Below are 26,338 nucleotides of genomic sequence, written 5' to 3' on the forward strand. Positions count from 1 at the left end.
GTACATTCTCTATAGAAGTGCATGAAAAAATACAACAACTGGGATCATAACCAAGTACATTTGTAATGTATAAAAGCAGGGGTTATATATACTGTCAGTGCATTTAATTGTCAACAAATTCCTGATATTTCAGGACTGTACAAAAAGGAAGCAATCAAACTAGGTGTGCTACAGTTCTCAGCCAATGCAATCACATGAAATAAAATTATGAGAATACATTAAGAGGAAGAAAAAAACATGCCCTAGTTTAATTATCAAAAATTTTGGACAAGTTACACCCCCCCCCCAAAAAAAAACAATGCACAAATTCTTACTAATACTGTAAAACAAGAAGTCTTTCAAATAATATTAATAAATTCATACATCAAACAGGAATTAATAACAATGAGTTAGACAGAAGACAAAAAAAGAAGTCCAGTTTTAAACAAACAATAGATTGGCAATTGTGTTCTAATTTCTTTAACTTTTCAACAGCATTTTTTACAGTAAGGTGTGGCTTTTGAATAGGATGTTTTAGTATTCCAGCTGGAAATGTTTGTTTAAATGCCATAATCTGCTATTGACCCAACTGGAAGTTATTTTCTGAACTTGCTGGGGCTCCTTTGTAACCCGACAAATGAATTTATCCCAAAATCCTGTGAGTTGTGTTTTTGTGACTTTGTAATACTTAACCGATGCTAAACAGAAATAACAGCAACCAATGTACACTGTGAATAAATAAACATCTTCAACAAAATGCTTGACAAGTACAGTAAATGAATAGCTAAATAAACATGCAAAATTACAGACCAAAGTCCAGTCCTATCTAATCAATGAGCATCAAAAGGAATAAGGGGCTAATCAGAATATAACTGATACCATACCAGTAACTAACCAAAATACCCAACTCAGCATCTGAATAAATATAGGTATATGTTACAAAGACAGAAATATGTGAGTCATCCCATAAGAGAGGCTGGCCCGTTACCATCCACAATGAGAAGACTGTAACTCCCCTAGTAACCTGATGACTCATCCTGAATTGGATGTCACAACCATAACGCATTCTCTAAAACCACACAAAACTATGATAGTGAGTTGGCAGGTTCAAAGATGCTAAGGTTTGGCCTGTTGAAGGACGGGTTGCCAGGCTTAGAAACAGCTAATAACTTCGGCCAGTGTCATCTTATGACTGTGGGGCCAACGGTGATGTACTGAATATTATCATTAGGAAATTAAATAAAAAATCTGAAAGAATACAGTTCATTAGATCTGGTTTTCATTGTACATTAAATATTAACAACAAAGGCACATCTTCACCTGAGATCTTTGAGCATGATAATTGGCAATGCTCTGTAATAAGCCCTACATCCCAAATATGGATTATTTCACTCAAAAGCAGGTGATTCTCAAGCTCCGTCATTCGACTGGTTTGAGCCTTACAAATGATACATAAGCATGGAACATGTAAAAACATTGATTATGTTTGTGTGTATTTGTGTGTGCATGCGTGCACATGCTAATATGTGTGCACATGCTTGTGTACGTGCATAGGTATTTCATGTGTGTGTGTTTGTGTTTAGCAAGGAGGTACGCGGGGTTCTATTTTCAGTGAGAGCTCATATAGAGTATCCTCATCCATCACCAGCGTCTTGTCCAGTAGAAACTGAGTCACCTGAAAAAGGGTGATGAGAGAAAACAGGAGAGGGAAGGAGATAGAGTCAGAGAGGGAGAGTGTGATGAAAGGTAATTAACGGATGAGCGCTACATGACTGGGTATCTGTCATGGTACTTTAAAAAGTGTAACCATGCTGTTTCTCTCAGGTGTCTAGGGCAGAGATCTCACCTTGGGTTGGTGCTCTATCCTGTAGGGAGCCTGCTGGAACTGACGGATCTCTCTAATGATGTGAGAAATCTGAAAAAGAGTGAGAGATGAAAGATATGTGAGAAAGAGAAAGACTATTATTGTTTTACCATTGCCACTTTGGGCACATTCATACCTCTAAATGGGTATCAACTTAACATGGATAAATGACTTTAAGAACTGATGTGCAGTGCGATAGGAACTTCAAAAGCCATTAAACCTCCTTTATTTTTATTACCATCCTCATCTTGGAGAAGTTGACCAGTCCTTCCTCAGTGAAGTTGGGTGTTCCCTCCTCTATGAAGGCCAGGTCTGTCAGATACATCCCCAGGTAGGGCACACATGGAGGATTACAACTGCACGCACAACCCATAAGCACTTGTTACCAATCAATGTTACAAGACAGATTTACAGATACAAAATGCCTGATTATCTTCATTTAAGTTTGTAAGGGGTCATATTCTCACTTCTTCAAAGTTTCTCTTAGGTTCTTGAATCTTCCTTCAGATGACACAGTTTTTTGCAGCCTATCCATCAGTGCCTTGGTCTAAAAATGACACACACAAATTGTGATGAAGAAAAGCGAATAAATACAAACCATAACATAAGTAAAATAAGTTTAAAGTGGTCATTGACAGTTTTTTTTTGTGTATTTCACAGAATAGAGTATGTAACATTGGTTGGGCAGAAAATGGCCCCAGTGCTGTTCTATGCCCCTGATGCATCCTGTAAAATAGCCCTAGCATGACAGGCTAGGTTTCCTCATTCTAAAACTGGTTGTTCCCATCCTTGATTGTGATTGGCTATATCGCATTCCATGCCGTTGTAAAATCCAGCATAACCTCACAGGTTGTCCTCATAACATTCTTAAACATTCCATATTACTGCGCATCGAATATTTCAAATTGAAAAAGACGGCAAAGATGTCCATCTGGCTGTTGCATGGCAACGATTTATGTAGGAACTATACTTTGTAGTAGCGGAAGAATGACGGTTTATTATTAAACTATTTCGTTTCTAATTGTTTTTATTGATGAAACCATATCAAATATTTATAGTGTAAGGTATTTTCTTGTGGGCTTTTATTGTGACAGGGGGGGTTGTGGTTTCTGACGGTTGGAAGAGTGAGAGAAAAAAATAAAGGAAGACGTGCCGTGCCGTCTTGGTCGAGGCATTGATGGGCTTGTGTCCTTGTTTATTGTCCACACGACCCCATCTCAAATGAACCCAAACAGTCTGCTACATTGGTGACAGCGGTGGGATGAATTTAATCTAATTTTTTTTCTAGTTGGGGCCTGGCATGGCTCTGCTAGCTACGTCGATGGGCTTGTCGGGTGCAGTCGGTTGGCGTTAGCTGTTGCTAACTCCGCTCTGGTTTATTTTTTTTTCCACAGTTATGGTAGAGTGTTGATTCCGCACGTTGTGCCTATGGAGTAGTCTCGTTTTAGTTCGAGTTATGGGGGAAATAAGGAGAAACGACACGGTGTGCAAATGGAGGAGAGCCAGATGCACGTGGAGGAGGGCCAGATGGGCGGCCCCACGCGGAGGGCATCGGCGAGCGCTGCTCCATCATCTCCTTCGCCACGCGGGCTAAACTCCAACACTTCCGCCGGGCCAAGATGCTGCGCCACCGCCAGCTGCAGTACAGGTTCTTCCCGGAGATCGATGAGAGGCTGGAGGAGGCCCTGCGGTGGTGCGAGGACGCATGGGAACGCCTCGATCCTCCACGCGTCGGCCCTGGGTCTGGTGTACCTGCCCCTGTCGGTGACCGAGCGCCTCTCATGTTCCTGCCTCTTCAGCTGAGGCATCTGCTTCGCCTACAAGACGTCTGCCTCACCTGCGTTCACCAGACTTTGTGTTTACTGTGTCCATTTCATTTTTTTCTCACTTGCTCTCTGATACATGTGTCAGTCATATCTGGTATATTTGGGGGAGTATGTGTGTTTTCTGTTTGTGGGTCACTTGCTCTCTGATACATGTATTAGTCTGTCTAGTATATTTGGGGGAGTATGTGTGTTTTCTGTTTGTGGGCCACTTGCTCTCTGATACATGTGTCAGTCAATCTGATATATTTGGGGGAGTTTGTGTGTTTTCTGTCTGTGGGCTTCCTGCCCTTTGTTTGTTGTGTCGGTGATCTCTGGTGTATTTGGGGGAGCATGGGTTGTCCTTTGTGTGCATTGGGGTGGCCTTGGTCTGGTTCGGTTAAAGTCGAAGGTTCTCAGCATGGTGTTGCCTATGTTCCTGGGTTTTGTGCCGTGTCTGTCTGTCTGTCCTTTTGAAACGGGGACGTTTCTTTTCGGAGGAGGGGAGGTATGTAAGGTATTTTCTTGTGGGCTTTTATTGTGACAGGGGGGGTTGTGGTTTCTGACGGTTGGAAGAGTGAGAGAAAAAAATAAAGGAAGACGTGCCGTGCCGTCTTGGTCGAGGCATTGATGGGCTTGTGTCCTTGTTTATTGTCCACACGACCCCATCTCAAATGAACCCAAACAGTCGGCTACAATAGTAACAGTTTTAGAAAAGCAATAAACCCCGCGAGTCCGTGGTTTACGCTGATTTTAGAACAGGTAAGGGGGTTTTCGAACAACTCCCCTGACCTGTTCTAAAATCAGCGTAAACCACGGCCTCTTGGGGCTTATTGCTTAATTTTATGGCATGCTCATGAATATATAGATGAGCTGCGCGCTGATTGGTTGGTTTACAACGAGCGAAGCTGCAGAGCCAAGATGCAACACCGCCAACAGCACTCACTGAAACATCGAAGGTGGAGACTTGAAATAAAAACGTACAAATAAATCTATTATTGTGTCTACACAACACTGTTTTCAAAAGATTGACTAGATATCATTTGAAATGATAACGTTAGTTGTTTTCACTTCTGTTGTTGAAGCAAACGGGATCGACTTAAGTAGGTAACGTTAGCACTACAGCTTGGCAAACAAACTATCGTGATTCAACTCAGCTTAAGTTAGCTCTAGCTATCTTGCTGAAAAATAGATCTAGACAAACATGCATCTTGAATTGTAGATTTACATGACAACACAGGTTATTTATTTGAATGAAACACAGTCGGCAGGATACGTTATCATTACTAACAATTCTTAGCGACAACGTCATACTACAGTTTGCGGTTGTGATGAACGTCATAAGGTCAGATCAGCACCTCTTTTTAGCAACAGCTTCATAGCAAATCCTGCTTCATATAGTCCCAGGTTTTCAAAACGGTCCTCTGTGAAATGGTTTGAGTAAATGTGTAATTGAGGTTCGAACTGCACAGGGTTCTTATCATTGACATCACAGCTAGTCGAGTGTTTAGTTCCTTAGGAGGGTATCTGAAAAGTGCCAGCATTCCCTGTACAGCCTGGAACACTGCATTTACGATGGTCCATTTTCAATATCCTTTAAAAACTTCCAAACTTTCTCCTTTGTAATTTCCGTCGAAGTACACAGAGCAGCGCGCAGCTAAACTAGAGTCTGAGATCTTGGGCCAGAACACCAGAGGGCTGGTTTGTATGTATATGTTGGGGCGTGACAAAGGTGATGCCACATTTGTGAAGAAAGTTTCAAGTTGTGAGATTTAGATAAGTTTGAGGTTCACTGTATGTCCATTTTACCCACTGAACTGTTGTTATTCAACTTTGACAAGGTCGGTTTTGCAATCGATGACTCCTTTAAGGATATGTCCCCTACCTGTTTGCAGACCTTGGCCCATGTCTTCTTTAGCCTGTAGATGGCGCTGCGGTTGAGAGCAGAGGTGATCTCCAGGACTCCATTGTAGTTGTTGAGGCAGCGGCAGATATCGGCCACAGCCAGCCACTTTTCTATGGAGCTGGCTCTGGAACCAACGTCTGTGTGAGTCATGATCTGAGATGCTACAAGGTTACTCATCTAAAGCAGAGAAAGAGGAGAGAGGGAGACAAAGAAAGAGCGGGAGGGAGAAAGACATAGAGGGAGAAAAGAGAGTGAGAGAATGAGGAAAGGGAGAGCGAAAAGAGAGAAAGTGTGTGAGAGAGAGAGACAGTGAGAGGGTTTAGAGGTTAAAAAACATTCTGGGATGAGGTTTTGTTGATAATTTTTGCATGTTGACTCAGACAACTATTTCCTGAAAGTGGAGCTTACATCATTGAAGTGCTGGCTGGTCTTCATAATGTAGGGAGTCCTCTCGGTCTTATCCACCTTCATCCAGCCCTGGCCCAAGAATTCCCTGGTGGACAGGGCGCACACAGTGCCACAAATCAGGATGTTATGTGGCCTTAGGAACACATGCACTTGCTACCAATGACTTGTAACACTCAACACAATGACGTGGAAATGAGCGGATTGTGGGGACATGTCCTAAAGGAGGGATGGAGAGATGGATATAGAGAAGGAGAAAGGAATCGAGGAAGGGAGTGACTGACGGAGGGAGAGATGGCTCTAGGGAGTGAGGGGTGAAAGAAGGGAGAGAGGGGTGGAGGGAGTTGGTCCTCACTCGTAGGGGATACTCCTGAAAACGATGTGGTCCAGAAGGGTGATCTGTTCAGCCAGCTCCATGGCTGACAGAGACTCAAAACACTCTGCCTTAGGACATTCCGCCTTCAAACACACACACACACACATGTACACACACACACAGTGACCACAAAAATTCAGTGTTGATACATACTCCACACAAATAGGTATAGCTGTTGAGAGCTGATATGCAAGGACCAAAACATGGACTGACTCAGTATTCTACTCTGTCTAGAAAGGAGTGGGGTAGAGACTGTACCACAATACAGAGTGAGCAACTTTGTAAGACTGGTGTTACTGTCTAGGGAGAGTCCGTCATCATAGACGGCTAACATCTTACCAAGATGAAGTGGAGCAGAGGACAGCTTTTCTGTGTCCGTCAGGAGACAAATAATATCAGAGTTGAGAAACTCCTTTTACACATGATGTCACTGTCAGTCTTGAGCCTTCTAGTAGTGTATGTCATTGAATGTCTTAAAGGTTCAGAGAGTAGTTCTATGAGGGGCTCGGCCATTGAAACTAGAAAGTGAGGACATGAATACTAACCATCTGTAGAATGTCCTCTATCTTTAGCTGTGCATCATCTTGTTCATCTTGAGAAAGAGCGCTGGGAAGAAAAACAAATACCAATAAATGTTTTTTTACAGAATCCATGTAAATCCAGATATCCATGTGTGAGTGTGTGCCTGTGAGTATTTGTGTGAGTGTAAACGTGTGTCCGTGTCTGTGTCTCTGCATGTGTGTGTCCATGTTTGTCTGTGTACTTTAATATGTTGCCAGTGGCTTTCCTCTCCTGTGGCAGCAGGTCAGGATCTCGTAGCACCTCCTCCAGCAGACCGACCACACCCATCTTCAGCTCTCCATTCATCTCAAAGTCCTGAACAGGGTGCCATGCACACACACATCACCCACACACACGTGCACCACCCAAATGCGCACAACACCCAAACACACAGAAACACGCACATGAAGGAAAATGTTATCTGTGGTTTTGACCTCTGTAAAAAAGCACAACCATCTCTGATTCTCTGTCTCCAATCTCTTTCAGCACACAGTAAAGTACCCAGCAGGGGACAACAGCCAGGGATGGAGGGCTTTCACCAACCTCAGGAACCCAGACTTCCTCCCACAGGGACACTTTCACTATGCTATGCAGACAAGGAGAGGTTTTCCATCTGTGGTATTAGCAAAAAGCACTGAGCAACATTGTTACATGCCATCCTGCTGTGAACACTGTCTCCTTGCGAGGTACCTCGAGGCATGTTCTGTGTTCTGTATGTGCTGCAGGTGTTTTGCTAAATAGCACGTCCGTGTCTGTGATATGTCTTGGCTGCCCTACACATAACCCACACACACACGTACACACACAAACGTATGTAGGGAGCTAAAAAGATCAGGGGTCTCATTTATAAAGCTTGCGTGCGCACAAAACGGGACTAAAAATGTGCGTATGCCACTTTCCACGCAAAGGTTGTGATTAATAAAAAACAAACTTGACGGGAGAATGTGCGGTCCTCCACGCAAACTCTGACCCTCCCGTAGGCCTACGCACATTTTGAAAACAGTTGGAATTGGCGACGCAGATGACCGTACTGTAGTCAGACTGCAGAAATTGAATGTGGGAAGAACATAACTCGTAATATTTATATATTTTGTTTTCCTCACACACGTTTTTTTCATTCAATTTCATGATTATCATGAAGATTACATACAGCAGTGTTATTTGCGCTTGTACTGAGTTGCGCTTGTTCTTGTTCCATAAACACCTTGTACAATCCAACTCAAATTTTAAATAAAAATTCAGCGCTTCCTCACCATCAGATTGTCCACTACGGGAGTTCAGGAGGGGGAGATTCCTCGACTGCATGGAATACAGGATAACATCACATATCCTACCTTTAGATAACTGCAGAACACAGTGTATAACTAAATATATTGATTTAATACTGTGCAAATATCCTCATATGTCAAAAACTGGAAATACAGTCGTTAAACTCCCGCAATCGCTACACTCTACGTCCTCGTTATCAGTCCAGACTTTAATAGATTACTGTTCATAACAAAACGCTTTTGTTTTCAAATTGAATCTCGACTCGCAGTATCACTGCCACAGTTAACGCCACTCGCACAGTTTTTTTAAATTGGTGATCTACCGGCCACCACATTTTCTGAGTTTTCGGGCTCCACCAACAAACAGGCTAACAGTGTCTGAGGAGTTGTCATGCGCAATGATTCACCGTAAAGAACAATCGTATGCCAGGGTCATGATGAGATACTAAATTAGCATTCATGAGGTGCTTTGCATTGACTATATATGGTTAAAAATGGGCGTGTTCAGGGCAGGGTACAATGCTGATTCACGTATGCACACTTGTGGGTAATCTGTGATTTATAAAGGGAACATTGCGTACAGGTGTGCGTAGGCACGGTTTTATAAATCTGAATTTTAGTGTGCGTACGCCATTTTAGGTTTTTGGGCGTAGTACACTTTTAGTAAGAATCCTACGCACAGTTTTATAAATGAGACCCCTGGTCCCAAACACACAAACTTGCTCTGACAGAAGAGTTGAAGCGGGCAGGAGCCCCTGGCTGGGTGACATTTCAGCAGACATCAAAGCTGGGAGCAGACACAGGCCAAGCACAGAGCAGGTCTGACAGGAGGAAGGGGGAAGGAGACAGGCTAGGGGGGTGGGGGGGCAGACAGAGAAGAAAAGTAGATTAAGAGGAAGGAAGAGGGATACTGGGGGAGTGTCAAACACTATAAGCCCATGAATGCAGCAGGGATACTGGCTGTCTGGGTTTACACACACGCGCGCACACACACACACGCGCACACACACACCTGCGAGTGCTTGGAGACCCAATGACGCAGCACGTTTAGGACACGGTTAGTTGCGGCCCTGCGAATGATGAACTCTTTGTCGCAGGTCTTCTCATTGTTGGTGAAACCTAGAGGAGAGATATAGGGGAAAGAGGATGATTCATCGCCTCTCTGTAAGATCACTACTGATGACACTGCTCTCCATTCCCCTGCATTATACTTGGACACTAGCTACAGTAACGGAGTGATGTAAACCTGTATGTAAACAGTTCTACTGTATGAACTGGCACTGGGTGACGAGTGGGTCACTCCTGGTTAGTAATCAGGGAGTCAGGTAGCTGAGCGATTAGGGAATCAGGCTAGTAATCAGAAGGTTGTTGGTTCAATTCCCGGCCGTGCAAAATGACATTGTGTCCTTGGGCAAAGCACTTCAGGGGAATGTCCCTGTACTTACTGGAAGTCACTTTGGAAAAGAGCGTCTGCTAAATGACTAAATGTAATGTAAATGTACTAGGGTTGGTTACCCTGAGAGCTGCTGTGGCCCGCTGCTGCTGTGGCGATGGCGAAGGCTGAGGCCGGTGACATTGTGCAGCGTGGGTTCTCCCCGGATTGCACTGCAGACGCACACAGACAGGTAGGTTAGTGAGTGATTGACTGGGTGTGGTTTATGAGTGAGTATGCTTGGGTGAGTGAGAGTGAGTGAGTAAGTAAATGAGTGAGGGGGTGTGGTGTTTGTGTGAACGTGCTTCTGTGCGAGCACGTGTGTCATGCCCACCTCCTGCCTGTCGGTAGCGGAGATGTCTGGGCGTGGAGGGCGAGCGACAGGGAGACATGTCTCCTGGTTCACTGGTGGGTGGAGTCTCAGGGATGAACTTGTCCAGAGACACAGTCTCCAGAACCGCTGATAGAAACAACAGAGAAAGTTAGTTCCACATTCCAATGATAGGGAACTAATGTGAACTAGTGCACGTTGAATAATCATGGTAGAATAGCCACTAGCCTATAATGATTGAATCCTGGTGTGACACCAAGTGCCTGGTGTTAGCCAATAGGAAGCCACAATAGATGTGAGAGCCGAGTGAGAGCTCTCCACATTTTGAAAGACGTAATTTCCCTCTAATTTCCCTCTTAGGAAATGGAAGAGCTCTATTTATCTCTCCATCTCTCTCCTCTCCACTCATCTCCCCTTTTCCTCTATCCCTCTCCTCTGTACTCCTCTCATCTCCCTTTCCCCTTTCTTTCCCCTCGCCTGTCCTCTCCTCTAGTCTCCCAGATGTTGATGTAGAAGGCAAACACTGTTTACCAGTGTGCAGGCTGTTAGACTGGCCAGATGGTGACGGTGGCCCTAAAGGGTCAAGCAGAGCATCTGATCTGAGAGAGAGGTTATTTTCCTAGAGGGTAATAATGACCCAATTATGTCTCTGTCTCACTGGTCTTGTTCAGATGACGGGCCAATGTGAGCTTATTCTGTCACACTGGACTCTAACACTCATAAATAAATGCAGGAACACTGTCTGCTTTAGCAACAAGACAGTATATAGAGGGGACTCGATGGCACATTTCAACTTTGCTTGTAGAATTATCTAAATGATTATGTTGTACAGTATATTGTCCACATTTAATTTGATTTATACTGAAAATACAAAATTGATAGCTGCTGACGCTATACAGACAGATGTCTGAATTATACATAGGACATCAACCAAATGAACATAAATATGCTATTTAAATACAAGTGAATGGGTGGGATTGCACATGCGTACACACAGCTGTGTGGTTGACTGTGTGAATCATATGTGTGTGTGTATCTGTGTGTGTGTGTGTGTGTGCGCATGAGCACCAGCTTTACCCCTGCGAATGCTGCGTCTCAGCTTCCCACAGAAGGCGTCAATACGCGGAAGTTCTCCCCCTCCGTCCTCCCCGCTTGCAGGGCTGGGCTCTGGGGAGCTTGGACCACGGCTGAGGTCCATGGGGGCTTTGGTGGATGTGGGGGGTGGAGATGACATCCCCTGGGTCTGGGGGAGGCTGGGGGAGCGGGTGGTGGTGGGAGGAGGGGAGGACAAGCCAGACGGTGGCTTGGTGGAGGTTGGCGGCGGGGAAGAGATAGAGGGGCAGTGAGTGGAGGTGGGGGAGTTGGCGGCAGAGGAGGATGGGGTGGTTGATAGGTCCAGGGCCCCCACCTTAGTGCCAACTGGGGAGCTGAGTGAGAGTTTGCGGGAGTGGACGGGTGAGGAGGTGCGAGAGGGGATGGAGAGAGGAGGAGGAGAGGAGAACTTGCGACACAGACGAGGGGATTTGTTGTTGAGGTGGTCGCCCCCCCACGTTCCCTGGTTGGTGGCGAAGAACAGTTCCAAGGATCTGAAAGAAGGGAGAAAAGGAGGTGAGGGATGGAGAAAAGAGAGAAAAGAGAGATTTAATATTCCCGAGACTAAAAGACAAGTACAAACAACTTCCAAACAAATCCAACAAAATGTGTCTATAAAATCTCATTTAGGAAAATGGTTTGGGTGGGTTTATGAGGGGTATAGATGCTTAAGAAATATCAGAGGGAGGTGAAGAGGTGGACTTTGGGAGAGTGGTTACTTGGACTGATCCATGGCAAGCCGTGTGATCTTCAAGCTGTAGTCAGGACAGAGGGCTGTGATGGAAAGACGGTCGGATGAGTGGTACTGAACCCTGAGAGTGAGGAGGACAGGAGGATGGGGGAGGCAGATGAATGAAGGATGACGATGAGGGTTGGGGAAGAAAGGAGGTTGTGATGAAGGGAGAATATATATATATATATGGAAGGTGGAATTAGCGAAAGACTGTAGTCATGCATGTGTCTGTTTCATGAGAAAGGAGAAAAAAAGTTTGGATGGAAATAATGATAAATGAGTGGGCCCACAAATCGAACACTGACAAGTTGTTTCAGACAAGTAGAAAGCATGTCTATGTGTGAAGGAATATGTATGTACGGTATTTTATGTGCACCTTGTGTGTTTGCGTTTGTGTAGTAGTTAGGAGTGTGGAATATTTGCCTTTGTGACTGTGTGCATGTGCGAAGCACCCATACCTAACGGGTATGGAGGTGAAGGGCTTCTTGTAGATGTCGGCCAGCTTGTCCATGACCCTGGCGGCCGTGGTGAAGATCCGGTAGGTGTGCAGGAAGGTGTTAAGGAAGTCGATGGACAGAAAGCGCAGGTCAGTCAGCCTCTCCAGAAGGCGCTCGACGCTGGCGTAGCGTATCTGGGGGACCTTGCAGGAGTTGAGGGTCTTGCTGAAGCAAATGTCGACGTCGTCTTTGTGAAGCCTGGCATCCGACCTGGAGAGGTGGCAGGTTAGACATGGGGAGGACCAGGTGAGTAAAGACCATACGTGATTGGCTCATTGAAAATCAAAAGTCTGGGGACCCAATGATGGATATCATTGGTGTGAAAGTTGCCGAGAATCGGTGTAAACTGTGTGCAATCGTGTGCTTTGGCATTCTCCACCCCCAATATTGTCTCTTACTTGATCATGTGTGGCACAGTGACTTTGGAGTTCTCCTCAAACACACTTGTCATCAGGCCATTGCAGCGAATATTGTCAATACACTACAGAGAGATGTAGGGATAGAGAGCGAGAGAGGTAGGCAGAGAAAACGAGATGTGCAGAGTGAGAGGCTGACCGTGTTTCCTTTTCTAATTTTGGTTCACCAAGTGGTTCATGTAGTTCACAAAGTCCAAGGAAAGGCCCACCTGGCTGATGTCACTGGTCCATGCAGCTTTTTCCTGCCGGGAGGGGGCCAATAGGACAACGGAGAAGGCGGGACTATCAGGGGGCTCCACTACTATCTTGAACTCCAGGTGGTTGAAGCCCTGTCCAGCAGCATTGTCTACAGGTAGCAGGAGATGCCAGAGACAGGGTTCAATTGCAGTTTGGTTTACCTGAGGTCCAGTAAAAGAAAGACTACAAGCCAGATCCCAACTTAACCATGACACTTTAAATATTCAAGTATCTACTGATACTCACAGTCCTCATCGTTGGCGTCCAGCTCCTCGATGAGAGTGCACTCTATCAGAGATAATGCACCGCCCTGCTACAGGGGGTGGACGTTGAACATCGGAGGTTAGAAACGATGCCATGTGCTTTATTGAGCTCTTCGTTTCGTAATCAAAACGCTTTGATGTTTGTCAAATGTGAGTGTGTATGTCACTGTGTCTGTGTGTTTGTATGTGTTTGCATGTCCTGCATGACTGACCTTGAGCAGGTGGAGCTTTCCCCCAGAGGTGCGGGTGCAAATGAGGAAGTGTTTGGTAAACAGGAAGCATTGTCGTTCCCCTTCCTTCCTGAGTGACAGGGAACCTAGGCGCACCTTACTGAGCATGCCTCGTTCACTGCTAGATGGCAACTGGATAAGAGAGCCTGCCGAAGCAGAGAGACAGACAGACAATATGAGAATTTTCTTGGTTGTTTGTTGAATGCATTTGTTTCTCTGTGTGTGTGACTGTTTGTCTATAAGTGTGTGTATGTGGGAGAACAGTTGACCTTGTCTGACGAAGGTTTGGCTGGTGTCCAATAGTATGTCACAGCCCTCTACAATCATCCTCTCTATGGCCAGGTTCTTGCGAATATTCTCTGTGTCGCTCACCTCATCATGCATCATCCTGACAACATGACAGCCCATGTCATCATCTTCATCATCATTGTTTTGCCTCTTGCTTATCCCTCGTTACCAATGAATATGCTTAACTGTACCCCAAATCCTGGGAAACACACTCACTTTGATAACTCCTCCAGTTTAGATTTGGCAAACTCCAGACTCTTGCGCTCCACGTGCTCGTGGGGTGTGTGTGCCATTAGCTCATGAAGGGTGATGATATAGCGAGGGATCTGAAATGGAAATAAACACACACACACAAATAGAAACATTTGACACACTCAAAGTCCAACCAAACTTACAGCACAATTATTTTTTTAAGATGTTCAATAGGGTCTGAAGTCAGAGTTTGCATTGTGGGTGTGTGACACAGAATGCATGTGCACATGTTGGTGTGTGTAAATGTGTACGTCACCTGGAACATGGGGTAGGTAAGGAAAGTCTCCAGCATGCGGCCCTCACAGGCAGCATTGGCCTCATACTGCTTCAGGAGCTTGTCAAAGTCCCGGTTCTGCTTACAGTTGGCCAGCACCTGTAGGCTATACTGGTGGTTTCTCACAAACTCCTGGTAGATGTTCAGCATAGGGAGCAGGATGTCGAAGAGGTCCGCTGAAAACGTAACAGCCAGAGACACCTATCAGCCAGAGACACCCCGACCGGACACTATACATACATTGAATTGACCATGATACAAGGATAAAAGTGTAGTTTAGGTACAAAAGGTAGCCTACACAATCTTGGTACAAAGATTCCAAATGTAATTGCCTACCTAACACAAGAGTGGGCCAGTTGGCTATCCGTGCCTTGAGACCCTGGTGAAAGATCTCATGCAGAAACATGATGGTCTCACTGGGGAAAGACAATAAGGCACCAGGAATGATTGATGGAAATAATAGCCTCAAAATAACCACTTAATTGTCATCCCAGAGTATGTGTGAGTGTGTGTGCGTATATGTTGTACCTGTTGAGGAATATGCTGCTGACGTCATCATGGCTAATGGGGGGTTTCTTTGAGCTGGCCGCCATACGTAGTGGCCGCAGGAAGCAGTTGACCAGGATGGACAGCTGGTGGACGTACTCCGTCTCTGCCTCCACCATGTTAAAGACGATCTGGTTCCTCTTTCTCATGCTCTCGGCGTGGGGCGAGGAGATGTAGTCCTGGACAATGATCTTCCACTTCCTCCGGCACAGCCATCCACGCATGAAGCTCTGGACCTGCAGGTTCAGAAGACACACACACACACACACAAAACATAGATACACAAATTAGGTAAGAGCTTAACACATACATGACTTTAGCTGGTGGCAATAGAGAGACGTGAATTGGCAATAGACGGTTACAGGTAGGTTGTTGTAAAACATCCTGGGGATTGGTTTGTGGCTAGCTACATTACCCTGTGTCCTGCCTGTGCCCCATTAGATTCAAATACCTTTTTGATCTTCTTAATATCTGGGTCCTCTTCCTCCTGGTTTAGCTGGAAAGGCAACATCCTCTCCTTGGCCTTGTTTAACACGACAATCTGGGAAAATAGTAGTCAGTGTGTTGACAGTCTACATTGAACTGACGGGATGGAAGACCTTTGAAAGCATGAAAACAAGTGTGTGAGTGTAAGTGTTTGCAAGTGTACCTCCGCTTTCAGCCTCTCTATCTCTGTGTCTTGGTCCTCAAGCTGGGTGCGTAGCTGATTGGCTGCTACCTTTTCTGTCTCCATGATCTGGACCAGGTGGATGTACTTCTGCATCAGCACCTCACGCTCAATGATGATGTCAGAGTAACTGGGGGGGGGGAGAAGGTGTGTATACTGGCATTCAAATCAATCATGAAGCAAAAAGAACACAGTGTTATTACAACGCCAGGTTACAGTCTGCCTCCGTGACCCATAGAAAACACCAGAGATCATCATCAAAGCGATGCTTTTTTTAGGTCAAAGTAAATGATCTATGGCAAATTAGTACAGTACAGAGATAAAAGGAGGGAGAAATAAAGGGGAGAGGGCAGCGCGAGAGGAGGAGTGTGTAGGACAGGAGAAAGGGAAAAAAATACAAATAGGCTCTGAGTGGCAAGACCAGGGTTGTGATGTAATCACTGTAGCTGTACAGCACCAGTGTGACCTAAATGTGAAACGCTCCAAGCAGAGTGCACGCACGCAGACAAATGCACGCACCCTCTCCTTCCAACACCACACACACATACCAAAAACAGATGGTGTACATGTGTAACAACGGTGGTGGGTGGGGGGGAGGTGGTACAGTGAGGACACTGCATCTTAGACTGCAGCACACTGAAAGATAGACCATATGTACAACAGCCCAGAATCCCAAACACACACCACCTTCTCATCCCATTTCCCAATCCACCCTTGCTTGGCGACAGAGAGAAAACTAGCGGGGCAAACAGAGGGAGAGGCGAGGCTGGGAGAAAGAGAGGGAAACTGCACTAAAAAGATCATTAGGAGAGGCGTGGGGGATGGAAAGAGAGGTAAAGAGAGGGAAAGCGAGGGAAAGCGAGGGGGATGGAGAGTGATGGAGAGAGAAAGAACAGTCCACTGACTGAAGCGCTCACCTTGCCTGTTGGATACACTCCACCCACTCGGTGCAGTCAGACTCCTCCTCCGTCCGCAGCTCCAGCGGCTTCTGTCCATCATGGCCAAAGACGACCAGGAAGTAGTGCTGCTAGACGGGAAACGGAAATTACAATCACGATTACAGGCAACCCACAGCGTTCAATGACTCGACAAACCTCAACAGCTACCTGGGTGTCTTGCACTATGTGCCTCAATCCCACTGCCGAAGGTGCGCTCGCCAGTATGACATTCCAGGCTGTAGTGACCCCTTCAACTTAACTCAAACACTTCTAAATGATGTAATAAAGGGGCTTCCATGTTCTGCTTCAGTGTGCATGGAGAACACAAACACAATATATTTATATACTGTACATCAATGAAGCATTCATCAAGGTTCAATGTACAAATGGAACACAGACACTTCCAAACAGACACACCCCACACCACATCATATGTGGAGGATGTCCACACACAGGTCTTCTTTGAGGGGGTTAGTTTAAGGGCAGTTCTAAGGGCATATGTGAAGTGCTCTGTTACATTGCTTGTAAAAAGCATTTACAGCTCAACCTTCACATTAAATACGGAGTGTAACTGTCTTTAAGAGAGAACGGATATATAACTTTCCTGGATGTTTTGCATCTGTGCAGGATGGCCCCTGAGGACTGTTTCACATAAATTACTCTTTTGGTTTTTGATGACCTAGACAAAAATCTGCAACAGAGAGAAAACAGCTTATGGGCCATGAAATGACCATGGTATTTATGGGGTCTGTGAACGATGTGCAACAGTAATGTGATTTATGAGTTTAGGATCGCTTCTTCATATAGCCCGACTAGTGCAGAAAAAAATATTTTTGTGATCTGTCAAACTGTGTAGGCCTTGGGTGGGGAGTCTCGAAAGAACGCCACAGTTTCCATGATTTAGAGCAGCTTATAAAATGTCAACAAAAGCGTTTATATTTATTTATTGCGAACCCCAAACAATTTCACGTCCTTGGGTCCTGAGCACCTGCCAAATTGTTGTGCCTACAACAGAAACAATGTTCTTATGAATTTAGCCTCCTTGGGCAGTTGTCAGTGTCTAATTTATGTGAATGCAATCCAGAAAATACAAGACAATTTTTCAGCACAAAGGTAAAAAATCCATATGCTTAGAAATTGCTTTTATAATGTGCACAAGTGACTAGATAATATGGAGACTAGATGATGTGGATGTTGAATAAGTATTCTCTTTTATTTCAATTGTGATCTGAAGAAGTACTTAAAAAAAATGTTTATTGTGATCTGAGAAATGTAGGTACCAAAGCCACTGAGAATAACTGTTGTCACCAGCTGCATCATAGCCACTGCACTAACTATAATTCCAGTAATTTGTGTGTGTCACCAACATCTTACTCACTGACATCTTAATCAGGTTAACTTATGAATAGAGCCTGCCGTTCTCCAGTAAGACATAGTAAAACATCAATTCAACAATTGAAACCAAGAGGAAGAGAGATTAGGATAATGAATAAGTTAGATTTTGGACAAATCCCTCCCATAATTTCACCTTTTCTGACTGTGTGCACAATTATTCAACCCTCAATCTGTCCTGATTCATGCAACAACATCAAAATTACTATACGGCTTGTAGAGAATAAATTGACAATTGACTATACTGGTAATACTGGACCTTTTCCCTTTGAGGGTAACACAGGGAGATAGGTCTATGTGAGGACGCTGATGCAGCAACGATAAGCGGTTGAGAGACACTAGCTTGCGTGTGCAGGACGAAGACCAGAGAGAGGCTTAAAGGCTTGTTCGTGTTTTCATTTTTTGTGTGTCTCCGTTTGTGCATGCCACATACATGTACAAGAACGTATCCATTCTCTGTGTGGATGTGAATGTGCATGCTTGTGGATATGTATGTGTACTTTAAAAGTGTGTGTGCTTGTGCATGACTGTGTGTGTGTGTGTGTGCGTGTGTGTGTGTGTGTGTGTGTGTGGAGGACTGGGAGGAGGGGGAGCTTACATAACCATCAGGGCTGTGGAGTTCCTTGTAGCTGCTAATGCGGCTTGCCCGGCCGCAGGCCTGTTTTAAGCTGAGGGATAACAATGAGAGAGAGAGACAGAGAGACAGAAGGAGGGAGAGAGAGAGAGAGAGAGAGAGAGAGAGAGAGAGAGAGAGAGAGAGAGAGAGAGAGAAAGAGAGAGACAGAGAGAGACAGAGACAGTGAGAGACAGAAAGACAGAAGAGAGACACAGAGAGACAGAAAGACAGAGAGAGAGACACAGAGAGAGAGACAGTGAAAGACAGAAAGACAGAGAGAGACAGAGAGAGAGAGAGAGTGAGAGAGAGCGAGAAAGAGAGAGAGAGACCTTCCAGCCCTGGCTTACCCAAAACACACTGGTTTATATCTCCGGTATATAAACAAAATTATATCCTATGAGTCTTGAACAGCATTCTCGAGGTTAAAATGAGACCCCCAAAACAACACAACAGGTGTTCCTGTCACACACAGCATCAAGCAAACACTATCTAGACATTTGACTCCCTTAAAAAATAATTGGTGCCTTATGACGAAGGATCTGAGAGGAATTTCAGTATTAGTGTTGCCAACATATACGGTTGATTAGGCTCCCCCCTCTGTTCCTCTGCTCAGCGTTTGAAGATAGAACAACAAATTCAGCTCACTGCCAGCTGAGCTGGTGCTTCTCACAGTGGCACCAAAGTCTAATTGGATGACTGACCCTCTGGCGGAGCTAAGACTCTAACTCTCTCTACAATTTTCACTTTTTGAAATAGTGTAATTGTCTTTTATTTTTTCCTGTACAGTGTATATGAACACACACACACTCACATCCCCCCTCCACACACACACACACACACTCACATACCCCCCGTCCACACGCACACACACACACCCCCCTTACACCCCCTACACACACACACCACCCACCCTGCCCCACCACACACACACGCACACTCAAAGTGTTGCTCAGGTCAGTAATACTGTGGAAGGGACAGCTCTGTAGACTTGATATTCAGACAGGGTCCTGGGGCAAAAAGAACCAGTCAAGGCTGCTATTCTTAGACAAGCAAAAAAGCATCTAAGAGCACTGACAACCTTATACAGTCAGTCAGACAAACACGCACACACATAGACACCACACACACACACAGCATCCCACCCACACACTTCAAGAAATTGGACTATCTCCTGATAAAGGCCCTTGAAATTTCGAGCATTGATATCCTTGCATGATTTACGTGTCCCTGTTTGCACTGACCCATCTCCTGACAGAGTTCATCTTTAAAGCTCAGATATTGGTTTTCTCCCTGTTTCACTCGTGCTCTCTACCTTTCTGTTTCCTACGTACAAGATTCACATACACTCACATTCCTCTGCCCGTCTCCTTTTTTCGCTGGCTCTGTCGACTTCAAATTCTAAAACAGCCCCCTGTGCAGTTCCACTGCCCCCCCCCCCCACACACACACACACCACACACACTGTCCTTTCCTTGCCTTCTCCATCTCCAAGGCCGAAGATATTTGTGAACATGTGAGAGGAAGAAAAACGGAGAGACATGAGAGAAGATTGGAAGGTGGTCTGTAATAGCTTGTGGATTGCTGCGAGGCTGGAGAGATCTCCTGTTGCTAGGCACCGAGTGTGTTCTGTGATGCCATCACAGTGGCTCTGAAAAGTGCAATGAACCAAACGTGCACAGGAGCAGACACCGTAGCTTTTAAAGGCCACCCCCGACCTTTAGAAACATCCCCCTCCATCCTCACCGCACTATCTACTACTGTCAATCAGGTCCCCAGCCTCCACGAGTACACATCATCAGCTCTCATAGCTAGAGTCAGCACCTCTCCCCTTGCCCCCCACCACAACACAAACAAACACACACATACACACACTCTCAGCAATAGCCTTTACAGTGGTGGATTTAGTGATTTGGGGGCCCCAGGCGAAGACAGGCATGGGGCCCCCTTAACTCCTATTCTTACTCTTTTCAATCCATATAATAATTATTAATATACATAATATTGATAAGCCATAGCAGCCTCAGTTGAAAAGTTGGATCAAATAAAGATATTGGGCAATCCGGTGAAAATGTTCCTAACCTCTATGACTTTGTCAACTTTTTCCCTTCCAGTGATATTTTCAAGGATTTAGCTTACTCATATTGCATAAATTCATTAAGAACCTCCTTTGAAACAAGCTATTGTAACAACATTGTCACCTGCAGTATTTCAGATGGAATCGCAATTCAAAGAGTACAGTACCATCTGTTTACTGAAAATATGCCCCCAAAAACGTAAATAAGCTTGACAATTATTTAGGGGGAAATGGCTAATTCAAAAAAAGTTTGCAGGAGGCGATCATTGTCAGTAACAATGCCAAATCTGGTCTCAGTCTAGAGCCCTGCGTGGAGAAGCTGACCCCGGTAAATTGTGCTACGAGCAAGCTAGCCTAGCTGCTGTTGCTAGCCAAACTTCACTGAGCAGCACTGCTAGCTTCCGCATCATTGGATACCAGTGGAGAAAAATTACGTTTTCCTTCTGTAGTTTCAGTTTGGCAATTACTTGTTTACTCTTCTTTTTTGTCTTTCTCTTTTGTGCTCTGCTAGGGGAGTTTCGTTACATTTAGCAAATTGGTTTTTGCATTCACTTCCCTCTCCTACTGTCTCACATTAACCAACTAAAATGACGTGCTTTGTTGCGCAGTTGCTGCAATCATGGAATAGTCCATAGTAGTATCGGGTGGGAGGGGAAGCCCGCTGACACAAATAGAATAAACGCTCTGTTGGTATCTTTGTTGATACTTTTGCGGAAGGTTATGACTTTTAATCGATTTGTATTATTATTATAGTTATTAGGGATCATATAGTAATTTTATGTAGACACCCCTGGCATCTGGGGGCCCCCTGGTAGCTGGGGGCCCCAAGCAGTTGCCTACCTTGCCTAATGGGCAAGTCCGCCCCTGAGCCTTTATGCGCCTACCTTCTCACTCCCACTGTCATCTTCCTCTTTTTCTTCTTTCTTTCTTTCTTTCTTTCTTTCTTTCTTTCTTTCTTTCTTTCTTTCTTTCTTTCTCTCTCTCTCTCTCTCTCTCTCTCTCTCTCTCTCTCTCTCTCTCTCTCTCTCTCTCTCTCTCTCTCTCTCTCTCTCCCTCCCTCCCTCCCTCCCTCTCTCTCTCTCTCTCTCTCTCTCTCTCTGTCCCTCTCTCTGTCTCTCCCTCTCTTCTGACTGAACTTGTGGACTGCCTTGCATAACATTTCTTGACAAGGGCTGCTGTGTGTGTTTTAAAACTGCACCACTTCAGCCAACAACCCCACCGTCTCCATGGAAACAGATCAATCGGTGTTCCTGCCACACGGTTAAGTAGCCTATAGCAGGCAGGTGCATTAGCATAAATAACTTTTCTTTATCAGAGACCAACCAAAAGTAGGTTATCTAAGAAACGGCAATGCCTAGGTACAGCAGTGTTTCACTCATATCTACTGGAGTAGCATGCGCAAGATCCCCCTTGATTCTCACCTCGAGTCCTCATGCCGCCTCTCTCCTGTTAACCCTTTCCCACTTCTGCCTTCTACACCAAATGGTTCATAATTTGTATTTGTGTTAAGCTCTCGACAACAGTTTGGGATCCTTTTGAGGACACACACACGTGCACCACAATGCAAAATTGTATGTGAAACACTGCATCCCAAATTGCAGTTGTATGCAGATCAATCTCTTCTCCCTTGAGGATCACACAAGAGCTTTCGCACGGAACCTTCTGTGCCGGTCGGCCCCCAAATAGGCAGCGCAGACCGAACGAGGCGACATGTCTCAGTTGTCATCAGCACCGGTGGTGAGGCCCGGCACACATGAACACAGCCCCCACCTCAAAAAATCAGGAGGAGTTGTGTTAAGCATCACGTGACAGTTGGATCCTCTGAGGAGATAGGGTTCTTGACTAACTCCCTGGTTAAACGTTGGCTGAAGAAGTGAAAACAGCAGCAAATGAGAACGGATTGCTGCTTTTTGCTTCAGGAGCGATTGTTTTATTTAGCATGCTTATCATTATGCATGTATCGGCCAAACACAATGAAAAATAGATGGAGTTTTAATATTCATTAAAAGTAGTTAAGTCTTCTGAATTTCAACCTGCAATTTTCAATCTGCAATTGTTCATCAATAAGGAATAGGTTTTGGGAGAAGCTCTGTGAGCAGAGAGGCTATTTGAGGACATCAGTAGAACACTGATCAATCAATTCAGAACCATTGTCCCTGAGTGCTTTTAGGTTCTCTGATGTTTTGTTTTGTTAATTCCCATCTGCCTTTTAACTGTGTGTTTGAAGCACATGAATCCTCTTTTTTCCTGGACTACTGACAGTGTACCACTGTCACACGACTGCATAGTCATATAAGCTGAACCTTCCATGTGAAGTTACCATGTTACCATCACTGCAGTATACTAGGGGGCAACTTATTGCTACACTTTGCAGTAGTTCAGGACTTAGCAGCATGGCATCTGTGCGGGTTACAAATCCTCCAACTGAAACCTTCCACTTTTATAGCACGTATCACTTTGTTGTCTTGATAACTCCGTGACTGGCTACAAGAACTTCGGCAGCCCAGCCAAAGGTAAATACAGCCGTCTGGGGAGCTAGCGAGAAAGACAAGCCCCTGGGCCTCTAATATCATGTTGTCAGACGGCATGGGCAATGGCACTGGGCCTCTGTCATAGGCGTGTGAGTCTATGACTGTGTCTGCATGAGACGGAGAAACAGAAAGTGTGTCGAGGGCGGGAGACAGTAATGAAAGTGGGAGAAAAAGAGAACAGAAAAAAAAAGAGGTGATTTGCAGTGACTTTACTTGAGTAGTGGGGGTTGTCATGCACACTTAATAGGGTAACACCATATAGTAAAGGCCTACTGCGTACATTCAACCTATTCAGCAGGGTACATCTCTTCAGCTGGTTGTGGTAGTGCAACACCAAAAACAACTACGTCCATTCTCCATGCTATGTTGTTCAAGATTCAAGATTATTTATTGCCCTTGCAGAACAAGGAAACCTGGCGTGTGAGTCACAAACAACCCCCCCTCCCTCCCAACAATTAGTAGGGACACAGTCACGTTAACACCATTGGCTGTGGGAGCCTCATACCCTTGTGGTCTGGGTGTTGATTGGACACGAAGACATGAAGCCAGGGGTCAATCACAGCCTCACAATCTGATCGAATGTGGCAACACATACCCCTGGTAATCTCTCATAGAGTTGATGTGCAGGAAAAATAACAAACTTGAACTTGAACATGTTGAGGCGACTTCGTTATAACAACAACAAAAAACGTGCATACATACATGTGCTATACTACCCCAGACAATTGACATGTCTACAGAAATAGGGCCTTAAAGCAACCCAAACTCCAAAACATTGAACTGTTTCAGCACTAGTTGGTACCATGGGCATTTCTAGGCTTCAAAGAAAGGGGGGGCTTAGCCCCAAGGGGAGTGGCGTGTTGGGTTTGGTGTAGCTTGCCGCTATTTTTTGAGGGTCCCATTTGGGGCCGTGGATATCCATTGATTCAGACAATCCGTAGGTTCAATCAGAAAGAGTGTGATTTTTCTCTGTAGTTTTATATTAGAAAAAACTGTCAAAAATCTGTATAAGAAAGGGGGGGGGGGGGCTAAACGGATCCCCCTGGTACCCAGATCCACTGTGATTTCAGACACCACAGTTGAATGCTGCCTTAGTCAATCCTGGGGTAGGTTAGTTTTACACAATGAAGTAGAGAGGAAGAAAACAATTTTGAACCACACTACTGGTATATTACATAAAATTGCTTTCAACCCAACACTGCTAGTATTCAAATACCTTTTTTAAGGGGGGGGGCGCTGATCAAGGCCATAATAAATGTAAAAATAACTTTTAGCTGTAAGTTGTCATGAGATGGAAAATTAGCGTTGGTTCAAGTTCCACTCGATTTGCAGGGTTGATGCATAAGTAACACTGTATCTTATTTGTGGAAATGACTGGCCTGCCAGCCTTCCTGTCAAGGTTCACTGCCACAAGTGTCAACAATATGTCTGAGGAGCCACTCAAATCTAATTTAAGATAATATCACTTTCACTTTTGTAGATGAATATAATACAATATTCCCCCGATAGAGTAAAGAAGATGGTATTATGCACCGGCCGCTTAAAGTACCCACGGCCTTCCACCCAAAATTGCACTTTCTGTGCGTAATAATCCCCTTTCTGTGTGAGTAATCGCTTTAACACAAGATAACGGGGTACCGTGCCAAAATGTGTCAAATACTTTTCACGTAACCTATCCAAACCCTTTAATTTCTTGAACTTCAATTTACCTGCTGCTTATCCGACGACTCCTTCCCGACTGATGATACTTTCGGCGCAGGGATCCTTTCACACGTGCACCCCTCGAGGAGGTATATTCCTGACGGCCGCGCGCTTTGATCGTTTTCAAAGTAGAAGAGAACATTCTGATAAAGAGCGAAGTATTTTTCGTTCCACCGACTGTTCTCCGTCGTCTTCTTGCTCAAGGAGCCACGCTTTGTGCCTTCTTTACGCGCGACCACGGACAGATACAGAGCGTGCCCCTCATTGTACCGCACGCTCTTCTGCATCTTCGGCCTATTATTAATAGTTACAAAAAGTGACGAAAGGCATCACATCTGTAAGATTTAGTCATATTTTGAAGAAGACTGTGTAGCACGATAGATAGCAGGAGCTTTGTATACGAGCGAGGTAATCCAAGCTTATCACAGACGCGCAAGGAGAAGTTGGAGTGTCCTAGCACGCTGCGCAGCGCACATCAGACTCTCCGATCCGCTGTCAGTAGAATGAGGTCTCCATGACCATAACTTAATATCCAAATGCGTATCCCGTCGAAAATCTTAATTCGAAATTAAACAGGCCTACGTCAAATATTGAAACACACATTTTAAAGCGCAAAACTAAAATAGATTCAGGGAACAGACGGTAAAAACAGAATCACGACCGAGATCAGCGTTAATCGGCTTTGACACCAACTTAAAGAGACAGGTCCCTCAGCACTGGTCTAGCCTACTGTCTGAATGCCCTCTCGCTGTGATGTGGATCTCTAGGCTCAGTACAAAAACGCCGTGCGCGCTTCAACGGCGCGTATACGTGGTGAAAGGGTAGAACGTAGTACTTATCGTTTTTGCAAGCCAACTGTAACACTCACGTAAATATCCTGCTCTATGTAGTGGACGAGACTTTAACTGTTTCTACCAGCCCCCCCCCCCCCCCCCCTACACACACATCCACCACAAATGTCCCTTTCTCTCTTTCTTACACACGTCTTATGGTTTAGCCAACTCATAAGACGACTATCAGGCCAACGTGGTTTGGCAAAGATTGCTAAAAGCATATATGGACCATATTATTGAATTTGACATGCGTAGCCCGAGTCAATTAAAATGTAAAAATTGGTAGATTTCCCAAACACGTTTTTGATTGAAATTTGACAAAAGCAGAAGTTGTAGGTTATACAATGCGCAAACAGTTTCTGGTTGAATTCAAAATGTTGTTTGTTTTAAACTACGTGGCTGCTTGACAGCGCAAACAGATGTCACTGTGTGTGTACTTAAGTGTTTACGCGCGTGTCAGCATGCAGATGTCTGTGTGTGCATGTGTGCTGTCAGCGTGTCCTCTTCGATGGACAGATGCCTGTGAGTGCATTTAGATATTGTAAATACTTGTGGGGTGGGGCTGGGGGGGGGGGGGGCAGGACGAGGGGGGTGATAACAAATTATTTTGGCCACATTACCAACTTCACAGCTTGCTCCACTTTCTGAACTAAGCTGCCAGAGGTGTGTGTTTAGTGGGGTGTACTGGGGAGGCTGGGGCAGGAGGGGGTTTGGCTGATAAACCCTGAGTGATCCTGCGGGAGAGTGTTAAGGCCAAGGCCCTGAGGTCAGGATTAGGTCTGAAGGCTGGGAGAGATCAGGAGGACCCACGGTCACATCAGCTGCTGTGGTGCT

At 45.1% G+C, this 26,338-nt stretch overlaps 1 protein-coding gene across 1 annotated transcript; it reads right to left on the minus strand.

Moving 5' to 3' along the window:
* Nucleotides 1-13: 13 nt before the first annotated feature.
* On the minus strand, nt 14-24,958 carry rasgrf2a (Ras protein-specific guanine nucleotide-releasing factor 2a). The gene is made up of 28 exons (XM_084693611.1): nt 24,680-24,958; nt 16,337-16,443; nt 15,402-15,549; nt 15,204-15,293; nt 14,735-14,988; nt 14,543-14,622; nt 14,189-14,382; nt 13,897-14,006; nt 13,662-13,780; nt 13,375-13,538; nt 13,146-13,212; nt 12,872-13,008; nt 12,645-12,727; nt 12,208-12,456; nt 11,736-11,828; nt 11,002-11,510; nt 9,928-10,053; nt 9,677-9,766; nt 9,174-9,280; nt 7,096-7,208; nt 6,878-6,938; nt 6,312-6,415; nt 5,960-6,044; nt 5,531-5,728; nt 2,311-2,390; nt 2,082-2,199; nt 1,826-1,894; nt 14-1,654 (listed from the first exon to the last, which is right to left on the minus strand). Exons 1-28 carry the CDS (start codon nt 24,956-24,958, stop codon nt 1,559-1,561), a joined length of 3,930 nt encoding a protein of 1,309 aa, XP_084549737.1. The 3' UTR covers nt 14-1,558.
* Nucleotides 24,959-26,338: the final 1,380 nt, after the last annotated feature.

The sequence above is a fragment of the Hypomesus nipponensis genome, chromosome 27 (genome assembly GCF_054491055.1).
Source record: "Hypomesus nipponensis isolate SF chromosome 27, ASM5449105v1, whole genome shotgun sequence".
Classification (NCBI taxonomy): Eukaryota; Metazoa; Chordata; class Actinopteri; order Osmeriformes; family Osmeridae; genus Hypomesus; species Hypomesus nipponensis.

Excerpts from the sequence above, each read along its gene's own strand:
- rasgrf2a (XM_084693611.1), bottom strand. The coding sequence starts at position 24,958 with ATGCAGAAGAGCGTGCGGTACAATGAGGGGCACGCTCTGTATCTGTCC. Across the intron at positions 13,009-13,145 it reads GGACGCCAACGATGAGGACT|ACAATGCTGCTGGACAGGGC; the intron begins GTGAGTATCAGT and ends TGCTACCTGTAG. Across the intron at positions 6,416-6,877 it reads TAGAGGACATTCTACAGATG|GCGGAATGTCCTAAGGCAGA; the intron begins GTTAGTATTCAT and ends GTGTGTTTGAAG.